Genomic DNA, 26,537 nt, shown 5'->3' with positions numbered 1-26,537 from the left:
TTGATTTTTTAAACAATCACGCCTTAAAGTATCTTTGATGGAATTTTGGGAGTTATTTGACCTTTCTTTAACCACTTAAAGCTCTCCTAGCTAACACCCCCAAACAAAGGAAAAAAAAGCAGCTATCTTTAACATAAAAAATAAAAATCTGACATATAAGTTACATAATCAACAACTCAAAATATCAACACTAGGAATATCAAATGGACCAAACTCCTCCATAGAGGTTTATTAGGTTTATTTCGGAACAAGGGTCTGGGTTTCGCAAGGGTGATTTACACAAGCTGCATTTTTTTTGCACCTAGAATTTCAATTAATATTGAAGGACAACTTAAATACAATACCCAATTGGTATATTACAATAGATAATCAAGATTCTGACAATGAATAGCATCTCAAAATTTGGGTGCCTACTTTACATTCACACATATGGTACACAAAAAATACAACCCACTCGCCAAGTAACTTAACGATGTGCCCCAGCACAAGCATGTGTAGTAACTTCACCAACCATGTAGTGTAGCCTTCATATCCTCTAGTTTTTATCAGCGATTCAATTTCTTTTCCAACTGCAAGCCAGAAATGACAACTTGAGAAAAACATGTCATCAATGGTTTCTTGGAAATTTTATAACAACAGTGCAAGAATAAAGCAGCACTGCATTTTCATTTTCCGTTTTCAACTTTGTTCTAAAAAAATCAGATCTTTGGAAGAAAATAAAGGAAAGGACTTCCCCGACAATTGCACAGCACATACCTGAACATTTTTCATCTTTTGTCTCTGCAACTCTTCCACAAGACTTCCAATGCTGAAAATTGATGAGCCTTCAGTTTTCCATAACAAGCAATCAAGTTCAAATTTGTCAACGAATATCATACCTTTGTTGCAATTGAATGACCATTGATTGCAGTTCTCTCTCCCTAACAGAGGTAGCAGGCATCTGCAGAATGGAAGTGCTGATGTTAGGAGGATGCAGGAGCGTGACATAATTCAGACATACACCATGCATTTCTTTTACACACTCATGCATGGGATAGGGCACACCACCCCAACCCCTTCCTTTACTATAAAAGTTCTAACTTTTAACCCTTAGGCCTTCATGGAAAAAGAGTCAAAACTCAATATAAACCCCACTCTCACATTATAATAATGGTCAAAGGGATAACTGGTATCCCTACAACACTCTATTTCCTAATTGCTTGGTCTTATCTCTTTTAATAATTAAAAATACGTTATTTTCAATACAACTTGGCACCATTTCTAGTATCATATTACATAACACACAAACAAACAATTACCTGCGGAAGATCACTGGTCCCAGCTTCAGCCAAGTCTATAGGGTTGACTTAAACAGATGTAAATAACAAGCCGGTCAGGGGCAACACATAAATATAGTTAACATTCAACATCGAAAGGAGATGTGGTCAAATGTGGACCAAATGTAAATAGATAATTTACCAGATCCTCGCTCTGCGAACTTGATCAGCTTCACTAATTCCTCCTAACAAGATGCAGAACAGATTAGCAACAGGCAACAGTGATGCACAAGATTTTGATGTAGTAGAAATTACCCTTTGCAAAGTATTCTGCTGTAGAATGCATTGCAATGTTGGAAGTAGTGAAGCAGCTGCTAGACCTAGATTAATTGCACTAGTAGAACCTCCCTGAACTGGGTTAAAGAAATAGCTTGTAGGTTCCTGAACAAGTGAAAAAAAAAAGAGGCAATGGTTACGAAGCCATCATCGCCTAAAGAGAGATTGCTAAGTTTGATACTTACCATGAGAACACCAAACAGGGAAGTCAATGCTGAAAGTGAAACTAAAGAAACCCATGCAGAATGCAACTTTATTAAGGAAATAGAAAGGAGACAGCAGCAGAAAGAACTAAAAAGCAAATTCCCTGACAAATCATTTTATGCTCATGTTACAAAGCAAACGGTCTTAACTCTTACATAGAAAGTTTCACTCCTCTTAATTAAGAGATCTTTAATAGAAAAGCTCAGAATCCGACAAAAACCAAAGAACAAATTTTTCCCAAACCAACCTGGAAGGATTTTTCTTTTCTTTTTTTATGAAGAAAAAAATGATTTTATTGGATAAATCATGAACAAATATTGCGCTCTAAATGCACCATAAACTCAAGTATGTGGAAGGAAAATATTGCCACTAAATGCTAAACACAATGAAGGAAATTTTTTTCTTGGTGATCAACAAAGCGGCAAATCTTCAGCTTCACTTATATTAAACGGGATTTGGCACAGGTAACAATCACTTAGGAAGGTATGAGGAATGCTTGTAACAAGAAAACAAAGCATGGTCATCAAAAAATACAACAGTCTAAAGGTTATCCACAGTCTACCCCCTAACCCAACCTTTTCCACTCTTGTTGTTCATATCCTTGAATAAACCAATGTTTGTATGCACTAGTGATTTGTGTGTGTGTGTGTGTGTTTTTAAAAATTTTGCAAGTGATTTGGTGTTTTTTTTTTTTTCATTTTGCAAGTGATTTGGTGTTAATTCACATGTATTATAGACGGAATCTGGTCACTGAAGAAAACTCCCCTTCATAATGCATTATTATAGCTGACCTGACAATCAATGCAAGAAGGCACAGTATATATACCTTGGGACTTAGATCTGCTGATGTGACTTGAAAACGTCCCTTGCGTTGGACAACAGCTCCTTCTGATGAATCTTCTCCTGCGACAAGCATTATCCAGAGACTCAGAAGGGAAGGTAACAAAACAAAGTCATTTAGAAAATCAGAACTCATAATAATCTGGAGGAATTTGTGTTTTTTAAACATCACGCAGTCTAAATTCTTTGTCAGAAACCAGATTACCTAAATCTTTTTTATGTCGGTACTGCAATGGGCCGCTATAGTTTCGCTCAGACTGGTACTTCGGATGTTGATATTCCCTACATATAGAACTAAACAATGTAACACAGCTTGAAACAACAATTTACTGCTCGAAATATGGAAAATGTAGACTGAACCATTGCCAATCATTGCATGTGATTTTAAGATGACACGGACTCCAACAAAAAGTTCTACATGCAGCTAACATCAAAACTCGAACCATGTAGGTCGTAGATAAAGTGCATTCTAGAAAAACTATCATCACTGATGTCAAAATTATAAGTAAAATTGGCAGGAACTTGAAGCACCTAAGTACTCAAACAATTCACCCGCATTACACAATTAGAACACTCAGAATATTCAGAACCCATAAAGCACAAGAATCCCACTACTTCCTGGTTACTGGTTAGTAATCTTTGCAGATGTTTTTTTTTAGAAAATTTCAACTGAATAACATTTACTTCAGGAACAAGCATCGACTAACTTGGGGTTGCACATTTTCAATGCCCTTCCTTTCTTTTTGAGAGAATACCATGATCTACTAGCAAATTAGTAGTATTACCATCCTATAATAGCTATCTTCATCCATATTGCAACTGTTTTTGTTTTCAGAAAACGTTGACCAACTCCAGCAGTTCAATTGTGAACACAACAAATAAATATACCTCTCTCCATCAGTAACAACTTTTTTGGGTGAAAGAGCGTTATCCTGTAGCAGTGAACCACTAAAAAACTTTTTATGCCCAGGAATAACAGAACGTGGCAAGGAGCTACTCTGTCGCAGATTCTCACCATCATCTTTTCCACCATCTTGGTCCTCAATTTTCGCTAGTGACAGCATATCATTCTGCTGATTAGACTCTGATCGCATAGTATCTTCCCAACTTGGACTACTAGCAGTTATGTCATCTTCACACATATCAAAACATCCCCTGCATTGGTACAACATTTTATATACACATAAATTTCACAAGGAACAAAAAACTTACAAGTCGGAAATATAATAGTTCCACTTTTTCCTTGAAAAGGATTATTAATAATAATAATTCCACAATTTCTGGAACTTTTTTGCTTAATTGACTTTCCCTTTTCTTCGACAATGATTCCTTCAACAAACTTATCCTCACTTTCTACTATGTGAGCAGGTAACTTCATTCATCTGTTAATCTGATGCAAGCATGCTTTCAAGTCCAATCACAGGAGGAAGAGCTAGTTGAAAGATATTCCAGACAAAATGAAGGTTGGACCACATTATTTAACTCAATGAGAACCAAAACTTTTAAATCTTTCACATAGGAAAATCGGTAGACCTTGATCATAAAACCAACAGGCTAATTCTGTACCTTTAACTCAATTACTGGCTAATTTTATACACATTTAACTTAATTACTAGCATGACGGCTATGCTAATTCTATACCTCGGATCATTATACCCACAGCACTTGAACATCAAGAAAGGTATTAATATTTCAACATCACTTTCCTTAATGTACCAGACTCAGCTAGACATACCTATAATGCAAACAGGGTTGTGCTTCCAAGGAATACCACATTCCAAATAGCAAAATATAACTATATATGTAAATACACACACACACATCTGGATAATGAAACCAACTGGCTATAATTTGGGTTGGTGACGATGGATTTACTATCAAATGCCAATAGAAGAAGCAGAACCAGGAGGAAGACAAAATTCTCACTTGAGTGCTTGAAGAGGCTTAATAGGAAATGCAGCAAGTGAACCATCCAAATCATGATTGTCATTCATCTCATCCTGAATGGAGATATCAACAATTATAAATCTGATAATGAAGGACACATTTGAATAACTTGTAAAAATATCCAGTCCAAAGAGATATCAGACTGGAGGCAATTGAGTATGACAAGAATTTCAGAAGGCTTATATTGCAGCATCAATCCATCGAGAAGGAATAGTATACAAAGAGAAGTAATATAGTTCTTCAACATGGTTAATATGAATACCTCGTGAGATAGGACACTCGATTGATTATGCCTTTCTGCTACAGAACCAACGTCACCATTTCCCTCCCTTAGCTTCCCCCTGGTACTTGAATCTTCAGCATCTGGAATGTCGTCAAAATCTGGAAGCTACAGACACCATAAAGAAAGGATAAATAAATTTAATAGACACTAGACATTGTTACCTAAAATCAATTGTTCTAAGTGAATGGACAATAAGTACATACAAGAGCAGCTTGGTTCTTCAGATCCTCCAGATTGAAATTCCAAGCACTGATACCACGAATATACTCTTGCTGCATCAGTGAATATACAGAATTACATTAAGATTGACCTTGAATATATCTTTGTGTGTATATTTGCATAAGCTACACAAACATCTGATGCCAAATTTGATTTCTCAAATACGATGGAATAAAACACATCAAGGTTCTTTCTCAAATAGGATCACTCACCTCAATCTGTAACATAGTTGGTATCATCTCTAAGAATCATATATTTCTGTTTTGCTGTATTCGGGCCCATTTCGTGCTAATAATAATTTTTTCTTAAGAGCTAGAAGTATATTTACAACAAAACACAAAACAGTCATTTGTGTACTTTGACCTCCCAACTAAAACAGAAATAGCTATTTTAAGTGATATAGTTTGTGATGGAATTATATCCGGTAGCAATACAAGCCTCCCCAAACTCATTGAAGTCTTCTCAAATTTGTATACACATTCTAGCATGTCTCTCAACTATACAATCGTAAACAAGGTTACAACTCTGGGTGAGCTTTCAAATACACACACCACTGCTAACTATGGTTCTCCAAAATCATGGTGAATGTATGAGAAAAAAGTGGAAAGAATACAGCCTCTCACCTTGCTTATTATCCAGATTTGCTGTATACTTGAATAATAGTAGATATTTTTGACACACTCTATGTATGTGTATAATAATAAAAATGGAGGAAGTAATAATAATTAGCAACAACAATGATGAGGTTACAACAGTTTTATGAAAGTTTTCCAAAAAAAATTAAGAGCGAATTAAAAATGAATTCAATGGGATAACACGTACAAAATCAAGTGTAGTTCAGGACCTTCCTCTTATCATTTCTAAAGTTCTTGGTAGTTAGAATAAAAGAGGCATTTTTTTGCTTGCTTATTCAAAAAAAAAAAAGAAGGAGAGGAGGGGAGGGGGAATTTTTCATTTTCATTTGATATACGAAGTAAGCTACTTTAGAGGATTGAAGCTTAACAAGTATAAATATAAAATACAGACTCGCAACCAATGGCCAAAAACCCAGAGCAGAAAAATGCTTTAATTCCAGCAATGAAACACAAAAAGATGCTGTGGACACATTTGTGAATCGTGAGATTTCTCTACCACGTTCTGCAGTTTAGGCACATTCAGTTTTCACCTGTGACAAATGGTCCTTGTCCTCATACATTGCCTGGTTCTGTAAAAGATAATCTGCTTCTTTAGCCTGATAGAGCAGTTCAAATTGTACAAATCAGAATCACATATGATTTCCGTATAATTGGGAAATGCTATCAGCCAGAAAAGCACAGTATAAGATGGGCACAAGACCTTAAGCATCCTAAAACGATCACCTAGAGGTGGAAGGCCATCAAGGATTGTACGTGCCAAATAATCATGTCCTCGTGCTTGTTTAAAGAAAGGGTGCTTCAAAAGTTTCTCAGAAGACGGACGCTTCTTTGGATCTTTTACTAAGCAAGCAGCAACCATTTCTTTAAAAGACTGCAAAAGCACCAAAAATTCAGAACCAAACTTCAAATGAATGAAAAGTTTGTCAAACACACAAACCTTAGAGAATCTCTTGTCCCGTTCATAGTCCAGGCCTGGAGGTGCATTCTGTAGGGTCATCAGCAGAACCTGAATTACAAGGAGAAAGAAAGGATCACAAAAGAACAAATTTTCAGAAAACTTGAAACCACTTCCTTGATTGTTTTGTATAGCAATGAACATCCATCAACCTTCATGGGTGGGTACTTGGAGAATGGTGCATGACCATGAGCAAGTTCAAGGGCTGTTATTCCAAACGACCATATATCTGCTCTGTTAATTTGAAACAATTATTTGAAGGCATGAGACGTGACCTAGAACCAAAAATAGAACAGATATGCAGATCAGATACTTACTTAAAATCATATCCGTGCAGTTGCTGCATCACTTCGGGAGCCATCCTATTTAAGAATTCAAAAAAAAAAAAAAAGAATTGCAATTACAAGTAAAAGAGTTGGTTCCTATAATGATGACACTAACAAATAAAAACTACACCTCGCCGCAGCTAGGGAACTTACCAGCATGGAGTTCCAACAAAAGTATTTCTTGAACGCTGCCTATCACCAGTATCAAACATGCAAGCAGCAACTCCAAAATCTGCCAATTTAATAGCACCATTTGAATCAATCAAAATGTTCCCAGCCTGCAAAGAACACATACCAAAATATAAGTCAAAGCTGAAAGTGACATCAGTATGCACGCTGGAGTCAGGAAAATGAGAGTAGCTCAGATAAGATTAGCTAAAAACCATTCCCATGTGCTAATAACTTTGCCAATTTGGTTAACAATGAGGGAAGAAAATGTTATTGATGGGGAGAAAAGAAGTGGAGGAAGAAGGGTGAAGAGAAAGAGAAACTTAAGAAATTTGATCTAGACCACATGTGAATTTGTATTTTCTGCAGAACATAACACAACTTGATATCAAAGAGGCTCAAAATCCTAGACTAAAAATCATAAGTACAAAAAAGAAGCATCATCTCTCTTCTTCAGCAAACAATTAGTAAAGAATGCTTAAACTGTTATTCCACAAAAGCAGACAACACAGTGATACCTTTACATCTCTATGGATGTGTCCATGGTAATGAAGATATACAAGGGCTTTGAGGACCTCGCGCAATAATGTAGCAATTACAGGCTCTTCAAAACCATCAGGATAAGAAGATTTCATGATATGAAGGCAAGATCCTCCAGCCATGAATGGCATGACAACCCAAAGACTATGACCTGCAGTGAATGAGCAGTGTGCACGCAATACATTTGGATGATCAATCAAGATCATGGTCTGGACCTCTCTCCGGATTCCATCCTATTCAAATCACAAAAAAATATTCTGGAAGCTTCAGCAATTGAAACGAGGCATACATTAGGCCCACGAATGCTCCTTAAAAGAGTTTCTGTTGAAGGGAGTATTAATTATGAATAAATGTGGCACATTCTGCCAAAATAATTACTGGAGATGATGTACATTCTGCACAAGTGAATGTCGTAACTTCAATTTCTATATTTAATTAGATTAATCTGTTTAATAAAAGATGATAAAATATGAGAAAGACGTATGTAAAAACTAAAAGAGTCGATGGCCTAAAAGCAGACAGTAGAATATAGTATCACACTAATGTAACCCTATCTTCGTTAGAACTGTAATACAACCCTGAGAACACTGTGCTTCAACCTTTAATGCATGAACAAGATATTTACTCAAAAGAGTTGGGGCTTTATTAATAGTATAGACTAGTACAAGTCTGAATCTATAGTAGACAAGAGTCTAGGAGACTTGCCTCCTTATGTAGATGGATCAAATAAGTATACAATCATGCAACCTTCAAACAATATACCCAATTCCTTTTCAAGAAAAAAGATACTTCACAAAAAATAACCAGGTAACAAGAACATATCTAAATCAAAATGGAGGTGCGCAACACCAGCATTCTGACTTCTGACCATATTCAACACCAGGGCATTTTACATCTAGCGTATCTCAAAGACATATATAGATAGCAGACATACCAGATCATTGTTGCACTTCTCCAAATCTAGAACCTTGATTGCAACAATTTCATTAAGAGGAATGCACAGAGCCCGATACACAGTTGCACTGACACCATCTCCAACTTCCTCATATAATGTATAATCTTTTGCGTTGACAGGGAACTTTTTCTCTGTTAGCTGTTCCATCATTGCTAGTTATATTGCAATATAAAAACCATCAAGCACTGTAGAGAAAAGAATGTGAGGCTTCTTCCAGTTATATAACATTTTGCTTGTGATCCACAAGATATTTTATAGCTCCAGCTACCTCATGAGATGAACTTCCCCTACCAATAACTTCAACAGGAATAAATTCCTAAAATGCACTAGATCTAATTGGTCGACTTTTATCTCTCAGATTGACAAGTTTTATAACCCAACAACCTTGATCATAATGACTTGCCTTGATCACCTTCAAACACAAAATTGCCGTCAACGATTCTGAACAATACTTGAAAATGTCCGCGAAAATAAGACAACAAACCTTGGCCAATATATTCAGTGAGACCGCTCACAGAGATAATCTAATATTCAACCTGAGTACAATCCAGAAATGCAGTGGAGTACCAAAATAGTCGAAGGCTAGATGCAATCTGACACTAGAAGCTGAGGCCTGAGTACACTCCAGAACTGACAAAGCAATCTGCTGGGCCAAATGAATGAAGATAATGAAATGAAGAAACAAGAAAACTGAAATAAGATGAGACACACAAGAGTTTTTGTGTGTGTGTGTGTGAGAGAGAGAGAGAGAGACAGAGTAAGAAAATGAATAAATTGGTCCACAGTTCTAATCCATGACGTATAAGTCACACGGAGACAACTTTACTGTTGCTCCCCTTCGTGAAGAAAGAAATTATAAAATGCCACTAGGTTTTTAGAAACATTTTGCTTCTTCAATTGGCGGTGTACCCTATGAGCTTCAATATGTTAACAAGAATAAAGTAAGGACACAAGCATTTTGTCTGGATAGATCCCAAGTGAACACTATCGTCATGTAAAATAGCAATAAAACAGAAAGAAAAGTTGAAATATGCAAACTAGTAAACAGAAGAGAAAAACAATAAAAAAACATAGAAATTCATGTGATACGAATTAGTTCAGCTAACATAGCAAATAAGTCAACATCTAAAATCATGTATCACAAAACAAGTAGAGTCGGAATAACTTCAAGTCCAATGCAGCTGAATTCAATAAATCGTCTCAAAATCTAACGCTTAGGTATCACATCATGGAATTAACACTAAACGAATCCAATAAAACAAGCAAAGGAAACAGATATTGTACTATCGCGAATAAATTTGATCTTGAGCAAACTATAACAGCTATAAATCTGGTATCCGGAGAATTGCAACAACAAATTTCAATCAGAAATGAGTGCAGACCTAGGGTTCCGATGCGAGCTGATATGCATAAGAGGAATTTCGAGGACTCAATCTGACTAGACTTTGACCGGAAAATCCAAATCCAGATAAAAACGGCGACGTTTAAGGAAGATGAATTTGGGGATGAAACGGTTGGACTACTCCGCCATTGATGATTAGGAATCGGAAGATATTATAGTTGTAACGTTGCAAGTTAGTCGTCCCCGGCTACTCTGATCGAATCTTCGCCGTTTATTGAAGAGAGAGAAGGGTAATTTATCTATACATTTATATATATATATATATATAAAAAAAAAAAAAACTATAGTAAGTATTTTTTTTTTCTTTTTTTCTTTTATGGGAGAAACAAGTTTGACTGCACGACAGTACATTAATGGACTTTAGTTTTACCTTGGATGAAAAAAAGTAACACATCCTTTTAGGGGGGGCGGGGGGGGGGGAAGGAACAGATATTTTGACAATAATGTTGAAAAGGCACTCGGAATTACAATTTTTGCTTTATTTTCCATTTTCTTTGATCGTCGTTTACAATTCTGCCTGAACAAGACTTTTGACATAAATTTTGGTGACCTTTCGTTGGTAGCATTGAGAAGTAATCTCAACAACAATAACAGATTAACAATAATATATATGGGAAGTCTAATTTTATAAGGGATAATAGAAAGAATAAAATATACACAGATCTTAATCATATTTTGTAGAGATAGAAATACTATTTCCGAAGACATATTAAATTGAAGAAAATAATTTTGTATATATATATATATAAAAAAAAAGGATATCATATATGCAATATTTGATTCTTATTTTTCTTTTCTCATGTCATTAATATGTGTATTATCTATTGTAAATGTAGTATTAGATTCTTATTATTTTTTTCACTCATTAATATATGTATTATCTATTGTAAATGCAGTATTTGAATCTTATTTTTCTTTTTCACGTAACTAGTATATCATATATGTATTATCTTAGCTATATTGTTAGAAAGTTTAACATTTTATGTGATGATTTTTTCTTCCTAATTTTTGTTTTTAGCAAACTGATAAAAATCATAAATGATCCATTTTGCAACAAACTACAAATCCAGCAAACTTCCTCTACTGCAATATTAAAAGTTGTTTCACCTGTTTCAGACTCAACAAAACTCTTCAATATTTAAACCTTTTTAAAAAATAAAATAAAATTGAGATTTAGAAAATCTCAAGTGTGGAGAAACAAGAACATCAACAAATATTTTTTTTGTGGTACATAGGAGAACTAAATTGATTTCTTAATATTATTCATGGCTTAAGTATATGTGTTGGATTGATTTATTTTAATATTTTAAAACCAAAGTAAATTTTTAAGTATTTTTACAGTATTTAGGTGAAATTAAAAGGTGCTTATAAATACTTATTTTAAAGCTAAAATAACAAAACAAGGTAAAAAGTTAAAAGTTAGAAAATATTAGAGAAAAGACATAAAGTCACCACTAAAGTTGTCCCGTATTTGCATAAAAACACCTTAACTTTGGAAGTATTCTATCACCCACAGAACTATTTAATATATTTGTAAATGTGTCATTTTGACCCATTTCCTCGTCTTGGTTGTTACCACACACATAAGGCGCATGACTCAGTCTTTTCACTGCCACTAACCAGTTTTAAAGTGCCATGTGTTGTTTTATTTCTTTATTATTAATTATTTAATTAATTTGCATCATCTTCCCCATTATCTTCTTCACTCAAATTCAAAATCCAATTATCTTTTCTTCATCTACTTCAACCTAGAAGATCATTTACTTCATCCATTTTTATCTCTTTTTTTTTCTTGTCTCTTGCTTTTCTTTGTTTCTTTTTCCTCTTTTAAAAAAATAAAATAAAAACAAATGTGAACTCCATTGATTAGAGAGTACTATGAAACTCTGTTTTTTTTTTGGTCTCATTACCTTGCTTTAGTAACTTGAGAGTTGAATTGATTTTTTTTAGTGATGTTTTAGTCGCGAAAATAGTGTTGTAATAGGGAAGCATCATGGAGGCTACGTTGAAGGCGACAATGGTTGCTACTTTTGGAGGATTTACAACAAAGAACAAAGGATTTGAGTTATGAAGATTTAAGAAGAAAGAGGGAAAAAATGAAAATAAAGTTAATAAAAATAGAAAAAATGAAAATGAAACTAAAAATTAAAAATTAAAAGAATTTAATACGTGTCAAACAACAATTGGTGCGTGATTGCACCGCTTTTCTTGCAATTGAGATTGGGTGAAAAGAGGATATTTTTAACACTTTTAAATTGTTCAATGGAGAAATAGGACACCCACAAAGTTAAGGTGTCTTTTTAAAAATTCGAGACAACTTTAGTGGTAACTTTATATATTTTTCTCAAAATATTAACTTATGTCTTATAAGTCATAAACTAAAAGTCTATCCAAGCATGCTCTAAATATACTGGAGAATAAACTATATATCCTTACAGTGGCGGATGTATGGCTTAAGCACTCATTGCTTTTTGCAATAACACTAATATTTGTTTGTAATATCTAATAATTTATTCAAATGTATTAACTAAGCACCCACTTTATATAGCAATTCTCAAACTAAAAATAATTAAGCATCCATGAAATAAAATTTATGGATCCGCCACTGTATTCTTAGTGTGTCTTTTCAAACTATTAAATTTGTTGCATGTTTGTAGCTTTTGTTCATCAAAAAATCTGCACATTTATTTATCTCCCTCCAAATATATGTGTCATGATATTGTTCATTTTCAATAACTATTGACAGTTTTTAATAATGACCTTAATATATTATCCTCTTCGAATAATTTGACCACAAATAAATAGTTTATTCCCCCATCCAATCCTCGATAGCCCCTTTCTTTTGTTGATTATAGACCTTGTTTGATAGTCAATAATTCCCTTGTGAGACTTGATGTATGTTTTTTTTTTTTTGGCTTCTCAGTTGGTGTTTGATATTTATATTAAAGTTTGATTAAATTCAGATACGCATCGAGAAGTTTTTATGAGGTAAAACGCTATCTACAAAAGCAACTTTATACCGAAACTCGAGATATCTGCTTAAGAATGACTCCTACATTTACTTTGGTATAACTTGAGAAATATTAAACAGCCACACAAATAAAATGACAATTCAAAAGAGTTAGAAAGCATTGAAGAGAAACAATGGAAAAGGCTAAACAAAAAAAATTATGTTATGTGAAATTGAATAAAATGTCATTAATTAATTGTTTAGTCTAAAAGTATTCTTACTGGTAATAGTGATTAAAAAATGTCCTATTATTCTTTAATAGGTAAAAAAAAAGTAATTTTCCTGATAAAAATATTAGTATTTTTTTCTTTTTAAATTTTTATATTTCTAATAAAAAATTTCTTATTAAAGAATTCAATTCTTATTTTATTTTTTAAAATCACTTTAATATATAATTAAGTAGGAAATAATTTATTCCCGTAAACACTTTAACAATTAATATAAAATAACTCAAATAACTTTTTCGTTGATAATATAATTCGTATATATAAGATAATAGCAAATTCATAATTAATTTTTATTTAGATAATGATAAAAATAATTATAATAAAATAAGATTATTTTTTTATCTTTTTAGATTGAAGTAGAATAAGTAATAAATCGGGACATTTCCGCACCAAACTAGTGACGACGAAGAGATTTTAAGATCAAATTATTAACTAAAGGCATTTTAGTTTAATTTTACGTAGTTTAAGATCATTTTTTATTATTATGTGTGGAAATAATTTCAACATTACTTAAACTAGTAAAACTAATGCCAACATTATTAATACACCATATTCAGTACTCCCTTTGTTTAAAAAAGAACGATTTAGTTTGATTTGACACAAAATTTATGAAAATAAAAAAGATTTTTTAATTTTGTGATCTTAAATTAAAGATATGTTAAATATATCAAAACATTCTTAAATCTTGTGACTTTAAACATACCACGTGAAAAATTAAAATTAAAATATTAAAAAAAACACCATTCTTTTGTTAAATAGACTAAAAAATAGATTATTTTCATCGAACCACGCGCTTGTCCAAATGGTTACAATATATAACGTCGTCCTCCACAAAAATACATTATAGTCGTCGTTAATCTTGACCCAAATTAGACACCGATTTACATCACCGCCACGTGTACGGTTAGGATGAATTACGACATGTAGTCAGTCCACGTAAGTCAAAGTTCCGCTAAAAGCATCGCTATATTTGGTACTAGTACAATAGTTCCACTGTTCATTCTCTTATTAAGTACTCCACTTTCTTAATTTCATATTAAGTTAATTTTTAAGATATTTTTTTATTTTTTAAATTAATTTAATTATTTAATTTTTAAGACTATTTTTAAAGTGTTCTTCTAATTTTATTTTTTATTAGTTAGTATTGAAATTAGTGATTAATTAATATTTAGTTATTTTAATTATAAATTTGATAATAATTAATAAAGATAAAAATGAAAAATCAAGTTCAATTTATATTTTAATCTATTTTTTTAACACCTCAATAATTAACTTAATATGGAATGGAGGGAGTATTTACTTGTGAAACAGCAAAACATAAAATTGACACATTTTGTTGGCCAACTAGAAAGTCCTTATTTCTTTTTTTCTCTCCTAATCTTAACCAAAATCACTTTCTTGAAAAATTTATGGAAGCAAGATTGTCTGTATTCCATTGTGTGGATGTTTCTAAGTTTCTTGTTCTTCTTGCAGGTAAATGTAAGAAAAAGTTGGAGTTTAGACCATATTTGTCATTTCACCGACAGTGGAACTGTGCAAGTAAGGGATCTTTAGTAGTAGTAGTAGTAGTAGTACTAAAGAACAAAGATAAGAATTTTCAGGAAAACTAATTGTTAGGGTTTACTTTTCTTGAAACCCCATTATCAGTTTTGGTATTTTGCTGGATTTTTATGGCAGTTTTAAGTTAAAAACATGAGAAAAGAAGGATCTTGACGTTAATAACTCTTCCATTCTTGTTTTCTTGTTTTGTCTCGGTGGCAAGCTGTAAGTAGTACTGGTTCATTTATTTTTTTTTCTTTAGACCCTTGTGGTTCGGCCTTTCTTGGACCCCTGCATAGTGGGAGCTTAGTGTATCGTTTTTTTTTTTTTTTTGAGAGAAAATGGCAGGTGATAAGATGAAAATATGTTTTAGTAAGATATATAGTTTTTCGTGCATGAAGTGCTCGTTTAAAGAGGAACATGGTCATATTGGGAAGAGGGGTTTTTCAAGAATTGTGTATTGTAATGATCCTGATAATCCAGAACAGGTCCAGCTAAATTATAGGGGGAATTATGTTTCTACTACAAAGTACACAGCAATTAATTTCATACCCAAATCATTGTTTGAACAATTTAGAAGGGTTGCAAATATATACTTTCTTGTAGTTGCTTGTGTTTCATTTAGTCCTCTAGCTCCCTATACAGCCAGCAGCATTTTAGCACCTTTGCTGGTTGTGATTGGGGCAACGATGGCCAAAGAAGGCATCGAAGATTGGAGGCGCAAAAGGCAGGTATATTCTTAATGTATCTGATGCTTGAGAATCTTTTGTGCTAGCTACTGGTTAATCCTCTTTCATAGATTTTTATGCTCTGTTTTCCTCGTCCGGGATCAAATAGCTCCCTGTTCACCAATCACGATCAATTCTAGCTAGGGTGAAAATTAATCACTAAAATGGTTTTGCTTTTATGAATGGTTAAATGAACTATGATTTAACTTGGCCAATGTGGTTTAGCAACTAAGGACAATGACTTTGGGGCAGTGTAGATTTCATAATGAGGCTGATAGACATGTTAAGTAGATTCTTGTAATATATTTATAATGTGTCTAGGCAACAATGCTTGTGAAAATAGAAACCAAAGAGATGTGTAGTGACACTTTTTTACTAATAGTAGTGAAGCAACTTCAAAAAGAAGAACCTATTTGGAATAAATAAATAAATGCAGTGCCTTTCTTGACCCTCGGGTTCATTGCCTTAATGAACATGTTCTATAATTGAGCTTCCCAAAATGACTAGTAAATACAAAGATATTTTTTCAAGCACAAACGTTGACTACTTGATACAATTTTTTAAAATGAAATTTGTTACTTTAAAACATTTTGTTTCCCTATTGGTTGAAGTGTTTCAACTTTTTTATTTCCCTGGTGAAAAAGATTCTTTGAAAAGGATAATTTACTTAGAATAGTTACTGTTTGTTGCAGCATGTATCTCAGGTGTAAAATCAGATGTACTATAATGTGAGTGATCTGGATGTCATGTCGAAAAACATCACTAGGACTTTCTGATGTCTTTAGTTGTGTAATTGCAAGGTTGTGCTTTTCCTTTCTGATCAATAGTTTGCTCTTAGTCTATGTTGGCATGCCTTTGGTTCTGGCAGTCTGACAAAAACAAATGTTGGCAACTTGGCATGCTTTTGGTTAGTTGTAAGCAAGTTCAAAGATATATTCAATGGTCTTTCTTTGTAAAATTTTAGTTCTTTTTTATGCAATCTTTTTCAGGATATTGAAGCCAATAACCGGAAAGTAAACGTATACACTGAAAATCATACTTTCCAAGAGACTAGATGGAAAAGTTTACGAGTTGGTGATCTTATTAAGGTGTACAAGGATCAATATTTCCCCACTGATTTGCTTTTGCTTTCATCAAGCTTCGAGGATGGGATATGTTATGTGGAAACCTCCAATCTTGATGGAGAGACTAACCTTAAGGTGAAGCATGCACTAAATATCACATCCTCCCTGCAAGACGATGGTTCTTTTCAAAATTTTAAAGGTGTTGTTAAGTGTGAAGATCCAAATGAAGATCTTTATACTTTCATTGGAACTCTGTATTATGATAATCAGCAGAACCCTCTTTCAGTGCAGCAAATACTTCTGCGAGGTTCCAAGCTACGCAATACTGATTATGTTTATGGTGTGGTCATTTTTACTGGTCATGACACAAAAGTCATGCAGAATTCTACAGATCCTCCTTCTAAGAGGAGTGGAATTGAGAAAAGGATGGATAAAATAATATATGTTCTTTTTGGTACCTTGATTACAATAGCTTTTATTGGATCTATCTTTTTCGGGATTGAAACTAAAAATGACATTTCTGGTGGGAAACTAAGGAGGTGGTATCTTCGCCCAGACAAGACAAGTGTGTTTTATGATCCCAAAAGAGCTACACTGGCTGCATTTTTCCATTTCCTGACAGCCCTTATGTTGTATGGGTACTTGATTCCTATTTCGCTATATGTGTCTATTGAAATTGTGAAGGTTTTACAGAGCATATTCATCAATCAAGATAGGGAGATGTACTATGAGGAAACAGATAAGCCAGCTCATGCAAGAACATCTAATCTGAATGAGGAACTTGGTCAGGTTGACACAATACTCTCAGACAAAACAGGCACCTTAACATGCAACTCCATGGAGTTTGTTAAATGTTCAATAGCAGGTGTTGCGTATGGACATGTTGTGACAGAGGTAGAGAGGGCCCTGGCAAAGCAAAAAAGAGATGGAGAACAGGAAGTAGGTGATACTTCCAATGACGTGAAGGAATCAACTGACCCCGCTGTTAACTCAGAGAAGTCTATTAAAGGATTCAACTTCAAAGATGAGCGTATAATGAATGGCCAATGGGTCCATGAGCCTAATCGAGACATGATACAAAAGTTTTTTAGAGTGCTGGCGATTTGTCATACTGTTATTCCTGACGTGAACAAAAAAACAGGTGAGATCTCCTATGAAGCAGAGTCACCAGATGAAGCTGCCTTTGTCATTGCATCAAGGGAACTTGGGTTTCAGTTCTTTGAAAGAACACAAAACAGAATTACACTGCATGAATTGGATCATCAGAGTGGCAAGATGGTTGACAGGTAAATCTTTGATTTGGTTTTTCCTGTATTGGAATCTTGAATATTCAGAAGTTCTGTTCAAAGATGTGAAAGTGGTTTGCTCATCCAGTAGCCAAGAATACATCCACAGTTCCCTATTTTGTCCTTTTGGGATGTGGTTTATCTACTCTGTTTTATTTCATCTCTTTTAGTTGTGTGGTGTTGAAGAATCCCTGGCAGGGCTTATTTCTGTTGGTTGATATTTTCTCAGGGATTAAATACTAGTTTTGTGGCCTGCCAAGTGCCAACCAACAATAGTAGCTTTGTCCTTCAGATTTGTTGAAAACATAATACAAATAAATAAGGTGGAAGTTGTTTCAGAAACAGGCAACAAAAGTTCATTTGAGAAATGTTCTAAATTTTTTTTAAAACATGAAAAACTTCTCTTCAATCTTGTTTGTTTGAAAAGATCTTTATAGAGAAGTTGAAAAAGTTTTTTGACAAGAAATTTCAACATCTTTTGAAACCAAGCATCAGAAGTGTCTTCTGTATATGAAAGATCACATGTTATCAGAGTAGAAAGGTCCTTGGTCCTGAAGAAAAAAATCAGACCTGCACCTAAAGGGACATGTTGAAGACCTAATGTAAATAAATGAAAGTTTCACCTTTCAAACCTCTTGTGCTTCCTTTAGAGAAAAAAAACAGCTTATGTTTTTAGATAAGGCGATCACACAATTCAACAAGAATTATTGTGTAAATTCCAAACTGGGATGCTATCCTCTTCCTTACTCTCAGCCCCTAATATTCTCAATTCAGATGCTTTTGCTTCAACAACAAAGCAAGATTCATTGTTTCTATAAACCAGTTATGTTTAATCTGCTTTGATACTGAGATAAAATGAGATATGAATAATATGCTGCAACTTATACAACTCTACGCTTCTTCAGTTTAAAAAAAATAAAATGCTGCAATGAACTTAAAAATTATATCAGGGCGTCGTCAATTCTTTACCTATCAATTGGTTATGGAATTATTTTTACCCTTTTCCTTTATTAGTTTTATTGCTTTCTGCATGACGTGGTCTTCATTTCAGATCATATCAGCTCCTTCATGTCTTAGAGTTCAGTAGTTCGCGGAAGAGAATGTCTGTAATTGTAAAAAATGCTGAGAATCAGTTGTTGCTCCTCAGCAAAGGTGCAGACAGGTCTGTCTCTTTGTGCACTGCCCTTTCATGTGTCTAGTTTTTCTTATCAAGTGATCAATATGATTCAAATCCTCCGATTCTGTTTAATTTAGACTAATATCTTCTTGCTCGTAATATTTCCTGTTGTTAGTGTGATGTTCGAACAGCTTTCAAAAGATGGGCGGGTCTTTGAGGGTATAACAAGGGAACATCTTAAACAATATGCTGAAGCAGGATTGCGAACTCTTGTTGTAGCTTACCGTGAGCTTGATAAGAAAGAGTTCCAATCATGGGAACAAGAGTTTTTGAATGCTCAAGCTTCTGTAACAGCAGATAGAGATGCTTTGGTGGATGCTGCTGCTCAGAAGATTGAACGGGACTTAATTCTCCTTGGTGTTACTGCTGTTGAGGACAAGCTTCAAAAAGGGGTGAGCTTTAATCTTGTGTTGCACATTGCATGCAATTCAGAGTAGTTTGCAACCTCCTTTTTTCGCTTTGCGTTGTACATGACTTGCTCCAATTCCAAACTGATTGCTACAGGTCCCTGAATGCATTGATAAACTTGCAAAAGCTGGAATTAAGATTTGGGTCTTAACTGGTGATAAGATGGAAACGGCTATCAATATTGGGTAGGTTTTAATAGTAAAATGATGCAACTTCTATAATCAAACAGTGAATGGGGTTCTCATCATCTTTCTGAATGTCCTCTAGGTATGCTTGTAGTTTATTAAGACCAGATATGAGGCAAATCATAATTACTTTAGATTCTCAAGACATATTGGACTTGGAAAACCAAGGAAACAAGGAGACTATAGCAAAGGTACAGGATTTTGGATTTGTTTTGCCTACAATAACACTTTTTTTTTTTAATTTTATGTTTTTGACCAAGTTCAACTGTCTTAGGCTTCACATGATAGCATTACAAAGCAAATACGTGAGGGAATGTTACAAGTAAGCTCAAGCAGAGGAACTACTGCATCATTTGGTTTGGTCATTGATGGAAAATCATTGTCATTTGCTCTTGACAAAAAACTAGAAAAATCATTCTTGGAGCTTGCAATAAATTGTGCATCTGTTATTTGCTGCCGGTCCACTCCTAAACAAAAAGCTCTTGTAAGTGCTATCCCTTACAGTTTTGTATTTAGAGAAATTTTTTCATGAGCTGTATACAAAGTTTGTTCAATATTTCATTTTGTTGGCCATTTGAATAATTTGACGAAAATATTTGAAGATATGCAGGTTACCAGACTGGTGAAAGTTGAAACACACCGAACTACATTAGCAATTGGGGATGGGGCAAATGATGTAAGCATGCTGCAAGAGGCTGATGTTGGGGTTGGCATCAGTGGTGTTGAAGGAATGCAGGTTAAATATTTTTGTCTAGTTCTTCCTCTTTTGTATTATCCTTTTTCCTTCCTCCATTTCTCAGCATTTGGACCCTCCCCTTCCCTTTTCTTCGTTTTCCCACTTCACTTTACCTTTTCCTTGTCAGGGGTGGATATCTTTCCTCTAGTGGGGGTTTGGGTGAGGGATTACGTAGTAGCTTTGGCTGTCCTGTTTTTTCTGTACATATTGCTGTATCTATTCTCCCTAGATTGTGAGCACATGTAATTTTGATATCTTTTATAAGGTCTGTTGGAGGCCTAAAAAGCTACTGAAAAATGAGGATATAAGTACATCATGCAACTGTGATATATTTTAAAGGAAAAAACATGCAGTGTAAGATCCACTGGTACATGACTGTTTGATTATATAATGTAGTGTTTTGCAGCAATCTACTCTTTCTGTTGTATTATTTTTTCTGCAGTGAATTAACTTTCTGAGCAGAAACAAACTTTCTGACTAATGAACTTGATGATAATTGTGTCTTCTACTTGGTGTGTTGCATATCCACAAATTTCAAGTTCTTAATGTAGGAATTCTGCTAGCCTAGTAGCTGCTTATGATTGGTCTGCATTATGGATAGTCCGACTTTACGAATTGTAGCAAGCTTGAATTTAGTACGTTTTTATTCGTCATTAGTCATAGTTCTGGAGGATTAGGAATTGATAATCAAGGAGTCGAGACTTAATGAAGTTTAGTGAGCTATTTTGGAAAATGGAGAACAGAAGTAACGTGAGGTACTTTAATATATGTTAGCTCTTTTGTATGAGACACTTTTCCTTTTGCTGATAACTGTTCCTCTGAACTTTCAACATTCTGCCATTGATATGGATTTTTGACTTAGCAGGAGCTGTAACACTGTTTTTCCTCTATCAGTTGCTGCTGTTTTTTTGGCATAAAGACTACTTACGAAGTTAGTCAATGCTTGGAGTCGTAAGCTTTTTGCTGAAGACGTTCTCTCTTCTTGTCTCTCTTGATAGACTGTGATTTCTAATTGTGTAGTAGGCAATATGAGCACATATGCTTTCTGCCAAACAATGTCAATGTTTTAGAGTAGTTAAACTGATGATTATGCAAATCTTACTAGGCTGTCATGTCAAGTGATTATGCAATAGCTCAATTCCGTTTTCTTGAGCGCTTGTTATTGGTCCATGGCCACTGGTGCTACAGGAGAATATCGATGATGGTAAGTATTCGCTATCTGTTCTTGGTGAAATAAAAATAAAATTGGATATGACCAGAAACCACATCAGGCATTTTGTTCATCTTGAATTGTACCATTCTTTTTTTACCTTATTTGTACAAATTGAATTGATGTAATTAACATTTGCAGGATTGAGTTGAATATTTTTAATTAAGCAGGCGTGCAAACATAATTATATAAGCAGGCTTACAGTTTTTTTAAACCATTAAGACGTATGGCACACTATAAAGTGAATAGCCAGTTTCATGTTCGGTTGTGAATTAGAGACATTTATGATCTTCCTGATATCACCTTGGCATGGTTGCAGCTATGCTACTTCTTTTACAAGAACATCGCCTTCGGGTTGACCCTTTTCTGGTTCGAGGGCTTTGCTTCTTTCTCTGGCCGACCTGCTTATAATGACTGGTATATGTCATTATATAATGTGTTCTTCACATCGCTTCCTGTGATTGCTCTTGGTGTCTTTGATCAGGATGTTTCTGCCCGCCTATGTCTCGAGGTTTGTCTCCTATTTTATACTTCCTTTTAAGCACTGCAAACAAATATATTTATTTTAACAAAAACTATTTCATATTCACCTACTTACAGCTAGGCAAAAGCATGATAAGGAAGTTAAATAAAGGAGTGGTAACATTTACATGGTTGTGAATGCATAAATCACGTACATATAAGTATGCACTTAGGATTAGGCAAAAGCACAACGATGAGGTTACAAAAAGGCATTACATCGTTTCCACGTTTTATGTATTCTTTGATCTCTTTCCCAAGTGGATACAACTATACCAGTGAGCAAGAGGCCCTCAACCTTGAAAATCTTTTTTCTTAATTATTACTTTGCGGCAGGAGGTCTGATAGAAGTGAAGATTCTCTAAGGGATTACCAACAAGGGATAGAAGGTTTTGTTAGACGAGGCACGTGAAATGAATTATGTGGTACTTTCATGCATAATATTTTGTTTATGTGAAGATGTAGTTGGATGATTCAGTTACAAGATTTAAATGAATAGCTTAGTATCTATGAAGCCCGTTCATCTGAATTTTTGCTCAAGTTACTGATACATGCAAGTCGAGAAGGATTTTTGATTTCTTTATATCTCTCATAGCATCTCTTTTGCAGTTTCCTAAGCTCTATGAAGAGGGAACGAAGAACATTCTTTTCAGTTGGCGTCGCATTTTAGGCTGGATGTTGAACGGTGTTGTCTGTTCTATGATCATCTTCTTTGGCACCACCAATTCACTTGTGCATCAAGTATTCCGGAAAGATGGTCAACCAGTTGACTACGGAGTCCTCGGAGTGATGATGTACACGTGTGTGGTGTGGACAGTCAATTGTCAAATGGCAATCTCTATCAACTACTTCACTTGGATTCAGCACTTCTTCATTTGGGGCAGCATTGCCATTTGGTACTTGTTTTTAGTTGTTTATGGCTCTCTTTCGCCTATAATATCTACAACCGCGTACAAAATTCTTGTGGAAGCTTGTGCTCCGAGTCCTTTCTATTGGCTTGTCACACTTGTGGTTGTCGTTGCCACTTTGTTACCATACGTTACGCACAGGGCATTTCAAACAGAGTTCCATCCTATGTATCATGATCAGATTCAAAGGAATCGATTCGAAAGTTTAAACAGTGACTTTGCTGAGGAGTCCAGTGATAGAGGCAAACAAAAAGTACATCTTTAAGAATAGTTTTTAGTTTGTCACATTACATAAATGACTGTTCAATTTGTAAAGTTAATTAAGTTGTTTAAAGTAGATATATTTAACAATAATGAGTGAATGGGGCTAGGAAAGTAGAAACTTACATTTTGAGGTGTCATTTTTGGGGTGAAATTTATTATCATTGTAACATTCTAAAAACATCCCCTTTGGTAAAGGATTTGATTAAGCTATCATGATCTTCCTAAGTTGTATTAACGAAAAAGGGTCAAAATTACCCTTGAACTATTTGAAAAATGAAGTACATATATCCTTTGCTTAAAGGAAAAAAAAGCTCTTGATTTTTCAGAAATTTGATAAAAGGAGACTATAATAGCTCATGTGATCCAATTCAAATTAATTAATCAACATCAATCAACAGACAACGCAAGTCATCCGGGGTGCTTTACGACATGTTCACACTTTATTCGTTTCAAAATAGTTGTTATGTCTCGGTTTGAAAGTTAATTTGACTAAGTTTTTAAATTAAATTATATTAGATTATTTTGATATTTCAAAATTAAAATTTAGATATTAAAAAAATATACAAAATAATATTATAGATGTATTTTTTTCATATTAATATAATGGAAAGTTGACCGAAATTTCCGCTCTATACACATATAGTTAGATGATTTATGAATTTGGTGTACTTATTTAGTTGATGTTGATATATGCTATAGCTATGTTTGTCTTATTTCGTTTTCATCACTTGTCGTTTCATTAGTTTGTTAATTTTCCTCTGCCCCGAATTAATTGTCATTTGGACGCTTAAACTCAATTAAAATGAGACTTTTAAGCCTCTCCAACCATGTGTGTAGCTCACTCTCCTTTATATAATGGCGAAATGGTATGGTGGAACTTATACTTGTATCAGTTTGTATTTTGAACCCTTCTACTTACACCTTTGTCATCTGGACCCTTAAACTCAATAAAACACAATTTAGCAAATCCCTCCGACCATTGACCAGACTTATGTGGCAGTAAGATGTCTGAGTTGGCAAAAGTGTGTAACTACACGCCTATTAAGGCGAGTGAGGAGCATTTTAACTTAAAAAATATTTAAAATTATAAAAAAAATAATTTTTTTTAAACCATTAATTAAAAAACTCCTTCTTCTTCACCCATTACACCTCATTTTCAACCATATTCATTCCCTGCCCAACCCTTTTTTTCTTTTTTTCCACAATCTATTTTTCGGCTAGATCTGGTATGTTGGCTTAGGTTGTTGGTTTTGTGAGGTTGGAGAAGGAAAGGAAAATGGTCGTGACATGTGGTGGAGATGAAGGCAGGTAAAGTAAGGAATATGAGTGGTTTCGCCGGCAACAATAGCGACGACGGTGATGGTTTGGGCCATGAAACAATGGGAAGGGGAGAAACTATAATGGGTAGATTTCGACGAGTTTCACGGCAGAGGTTGGTGTGAAATTGTATTTGTAAGCAATTTGGGGTGTGAGGATTACGAAAAGTTTGGCCAGATCTGGTGGTTTAGGTTGTTGTTATTGTGGAGGTTGGAAGAGGAAAGAAAAATAGTGATGGTGTGCGGCGGAGATGAAGATGGGTGAGGGAGAAAGTATATGTGATTTCGCCGGGAAAAATGGTGACGACGCCGGCGATGGCTTCCTTTTGGTCGTGAAATAGGGAGAATTAGAAATGCCAATAATAAATTAAAATGTTATTATTTTACATTTTATTAAATAATTTTGGTCAATTATTTTAAAAAATAGTTATGAAATAATTATGATGTGGCATTAATATATCTGACGTGGATATGACATGTCAATTATATAAAGGAGAGTGAGTTATACACATGGTTGGAGGGGCTTAAAAGTCTCATTTTAATTGAGTTTAAGGGTTCAGATGACAAAAGTGTAAGTAGAAGGGTTCAAAATACAAACTGATACAAGTATAAGGGTTCACCAGACCATTTCGCCTTATATAATTGACATGTCATATCCACAGATATATTAATGTCATATTATTTCATAACTATTTTTTAAAATTATTAACCATAATTATATAATAAAATGTAAAATAATAACATTTTAATTTATTTTTGGCATTTTTAAAGTGAAATTCCATATATCTAATTCTCCCTATTTTCACGACCAAAATCGATCGGAGAAAGTCATGGCCGCTGACGTCGCCATTTTTGCCGGCGAAATCACATATACTTTCTCCCTCACTTTCTTCATCTCCACCGCAACACCATCACTATTTTTCTTTCCTCCTCCAATCTCCACAAAAACAACAATCTAAGCCACCGCACCACCAGATCCGGCCGAAAAACCTCTTCACCGCCATGACCGCACCCTCACCCACCTCGTTCTCCTCTCCACTAGCCAATGTCGCCTCTCTCTCACGCCGCTGCGATTCAGTGGTCTCCAGCGAGCGCTGGTCCGCTTTCTCCCTCCCGCGGTGAATCAGTCACCAAGATCCGCTAAATAGGTGTTTTTTTTTTTGCAACAAAACCTATTTCCAAATACTGGAGTCACTTAATAGTACAAAGCAAAGACAGTCGTCACATAGAAATACAGCCCGAAACCTCAACGGACAAAATAAAAATGGCTACCGTAAGTTAACAAATAGTATATTTTTGCCCAAAGAAAAAAAAAAGAAGAACAAAATTTCAAGCTGAAAAAGGTGTGAGCGATTTCTCCCAATTAAATCCAATCTCTAAAATTAAAAAGAGACTGCCACAAAGAACATTCAGCGGATTGCTTAACCTTGCTAAATAGGTGTTGGTAAACTGTGGAGAAGAAAAAAAAAAGTTTGTTCAAGCGTGAAAATGGCCAAAAAGGAGGGGTTAGTGGGGGAAGAAGAAATGGCTTCTTAATTAATTTTTTTTTTTTAAAAATATCTCTTTTATAATTTTAATATATTTTTAAAAAGTTATTCACTTACCTTAAGGTGAGTGAAGTCACACATTTTCGTCAACTCAACCATTTTAAAAACACATAAGCTTGGTTAATGGTCAAAGAAATTTGTTAAATTATATTTTATTGAATTTAAGGGTCTAAATGACAAATAATTAAGTAGAAGGGTTCAAAATACAAACTTATACAAATATAAGGGTCCATCAAATCATTTTCTCCCTGAAAAATGTGTTAAAACTATGTGCATTGTTAATTTGCTTAAATTCAAAGTTTTCTATTCGAATTTCAATACTGACATATTGCCGACTTGCACTTAAG

At 34.3% G+C, this 26,537-nt stretch overlaps 2 protein-coding genes across 4 annotated transcripts; one reads left to right on the top strand and one right to left on the bottom strand.

Annotated features, from left to right (window-relative positions):
- Window positions 1-336: 336 nt before the first annotated feature.
- Window positions 337-10,293, bottom strand: LOC125847552 (serine/threonine-protein kinase BLUS1). 3 transcript variants are annotated; one of them, XM_049527166.1, is made up of 22 exons: window positions 10,047-10,293; window positions 9,149-9,307; window positions 8,644-9,076; window positions 7,688-7,942; window positions 7,155-7,279; window positions 6,993-7,037; window positions 6,828-6,909; window positions 6,658-6,726; window positions 6,421-6,591; window positions 6,251-6,316; window positions 5,070-5,138; window positions 4,846-4,971; window positions 4,563-4,636; window positions 3,525-3,791; window positions 2,842-2,918; window positions 2,623-2,699; window positions 1,572-1,697; window positions 1,459-1,501; window positions 1,299-1,345; window positions 879-940; window positions 757-808; window positions 337-569 (listed from the first exon to the last, which is right to left on the bottom strand). In XM_049527166.1, exons 3-22 carry the CDS (start codon window positions 8,812-8,814, stop codon window positions 546-548), a joined length of 2,028 nt encoding a protein of 675 aa, XP_049383123.1. In that variant the 5' UTR covers window positions 8,815-9,076; window positions 9,149-9,307; window positions 10,047-10,293; the 3' UTR covers window positions 337-545. The 3 variants fall into 3 exon arrangements, with proteins under 3 accessions (XP_049383123.1, XP_049383124.1, XP_049383122.1); XM_049527167.1 differs by having other exon boundaries at window positions 8,644-9,310; XM_049527165.1 differs by having other exon boundaries at window positions 8,644-9,307.
- Window positions 10,294-15,147: 4,854 nt separating this feature from the next.
- On the top strand, window positions 15,148-23,537 carry LOC125847548 (probable phospholipid-transporting ATPase 8). The gene is made up of 11 exons (XM_049527159.1): window positions 15,148-15,573; window positions 16,560-17,920; window positions 18,972-19,082; window positions 19,213-19,489; window positions 19,602-19,690; window positions 19,773-19,881; window positions 19,965-20,174; window positions 20,301-20,426; window positions 21,532-21,630; window positions 21,956-22,147; window positions 22,765-23,537. The coding sequence occupies exons 1-11, from the start codon at window positions 15,184-15,186 to the stop codon at window positions 23,326-23,328; spliced, it is 3,528 nt and encodes a 1,175-aa protein (XP_049383116.1). The 5' UTR covers window positions 15,148-15,183; the 3' UTR covers window positions 23,329-23,537.
- Window positions 23,538-26,537: the final 3,000 nt, after the last annotated feature.

This window comes from Solanum stenotomum, chromosome 12 (genome assembly GCF_019186545.1).
Source record: "Solanum stenotomum isolate F172 chromosome 12, ASM1918654v1, whole genome shotgun sequence".
Classification (NCBI taxonomy): domain Eukaryota; kingdom Viridiplantae; phylum Streptophyta; class Magnoliopsida; order Solanales; family Solanaceae; genus Solanum; species Solanum stenotomum.
The sequence above is the reverse complement of the archived record's forward strand: the minus strand, read 5'-3'. Positions and strand labels throughout refer to the sequence as shown.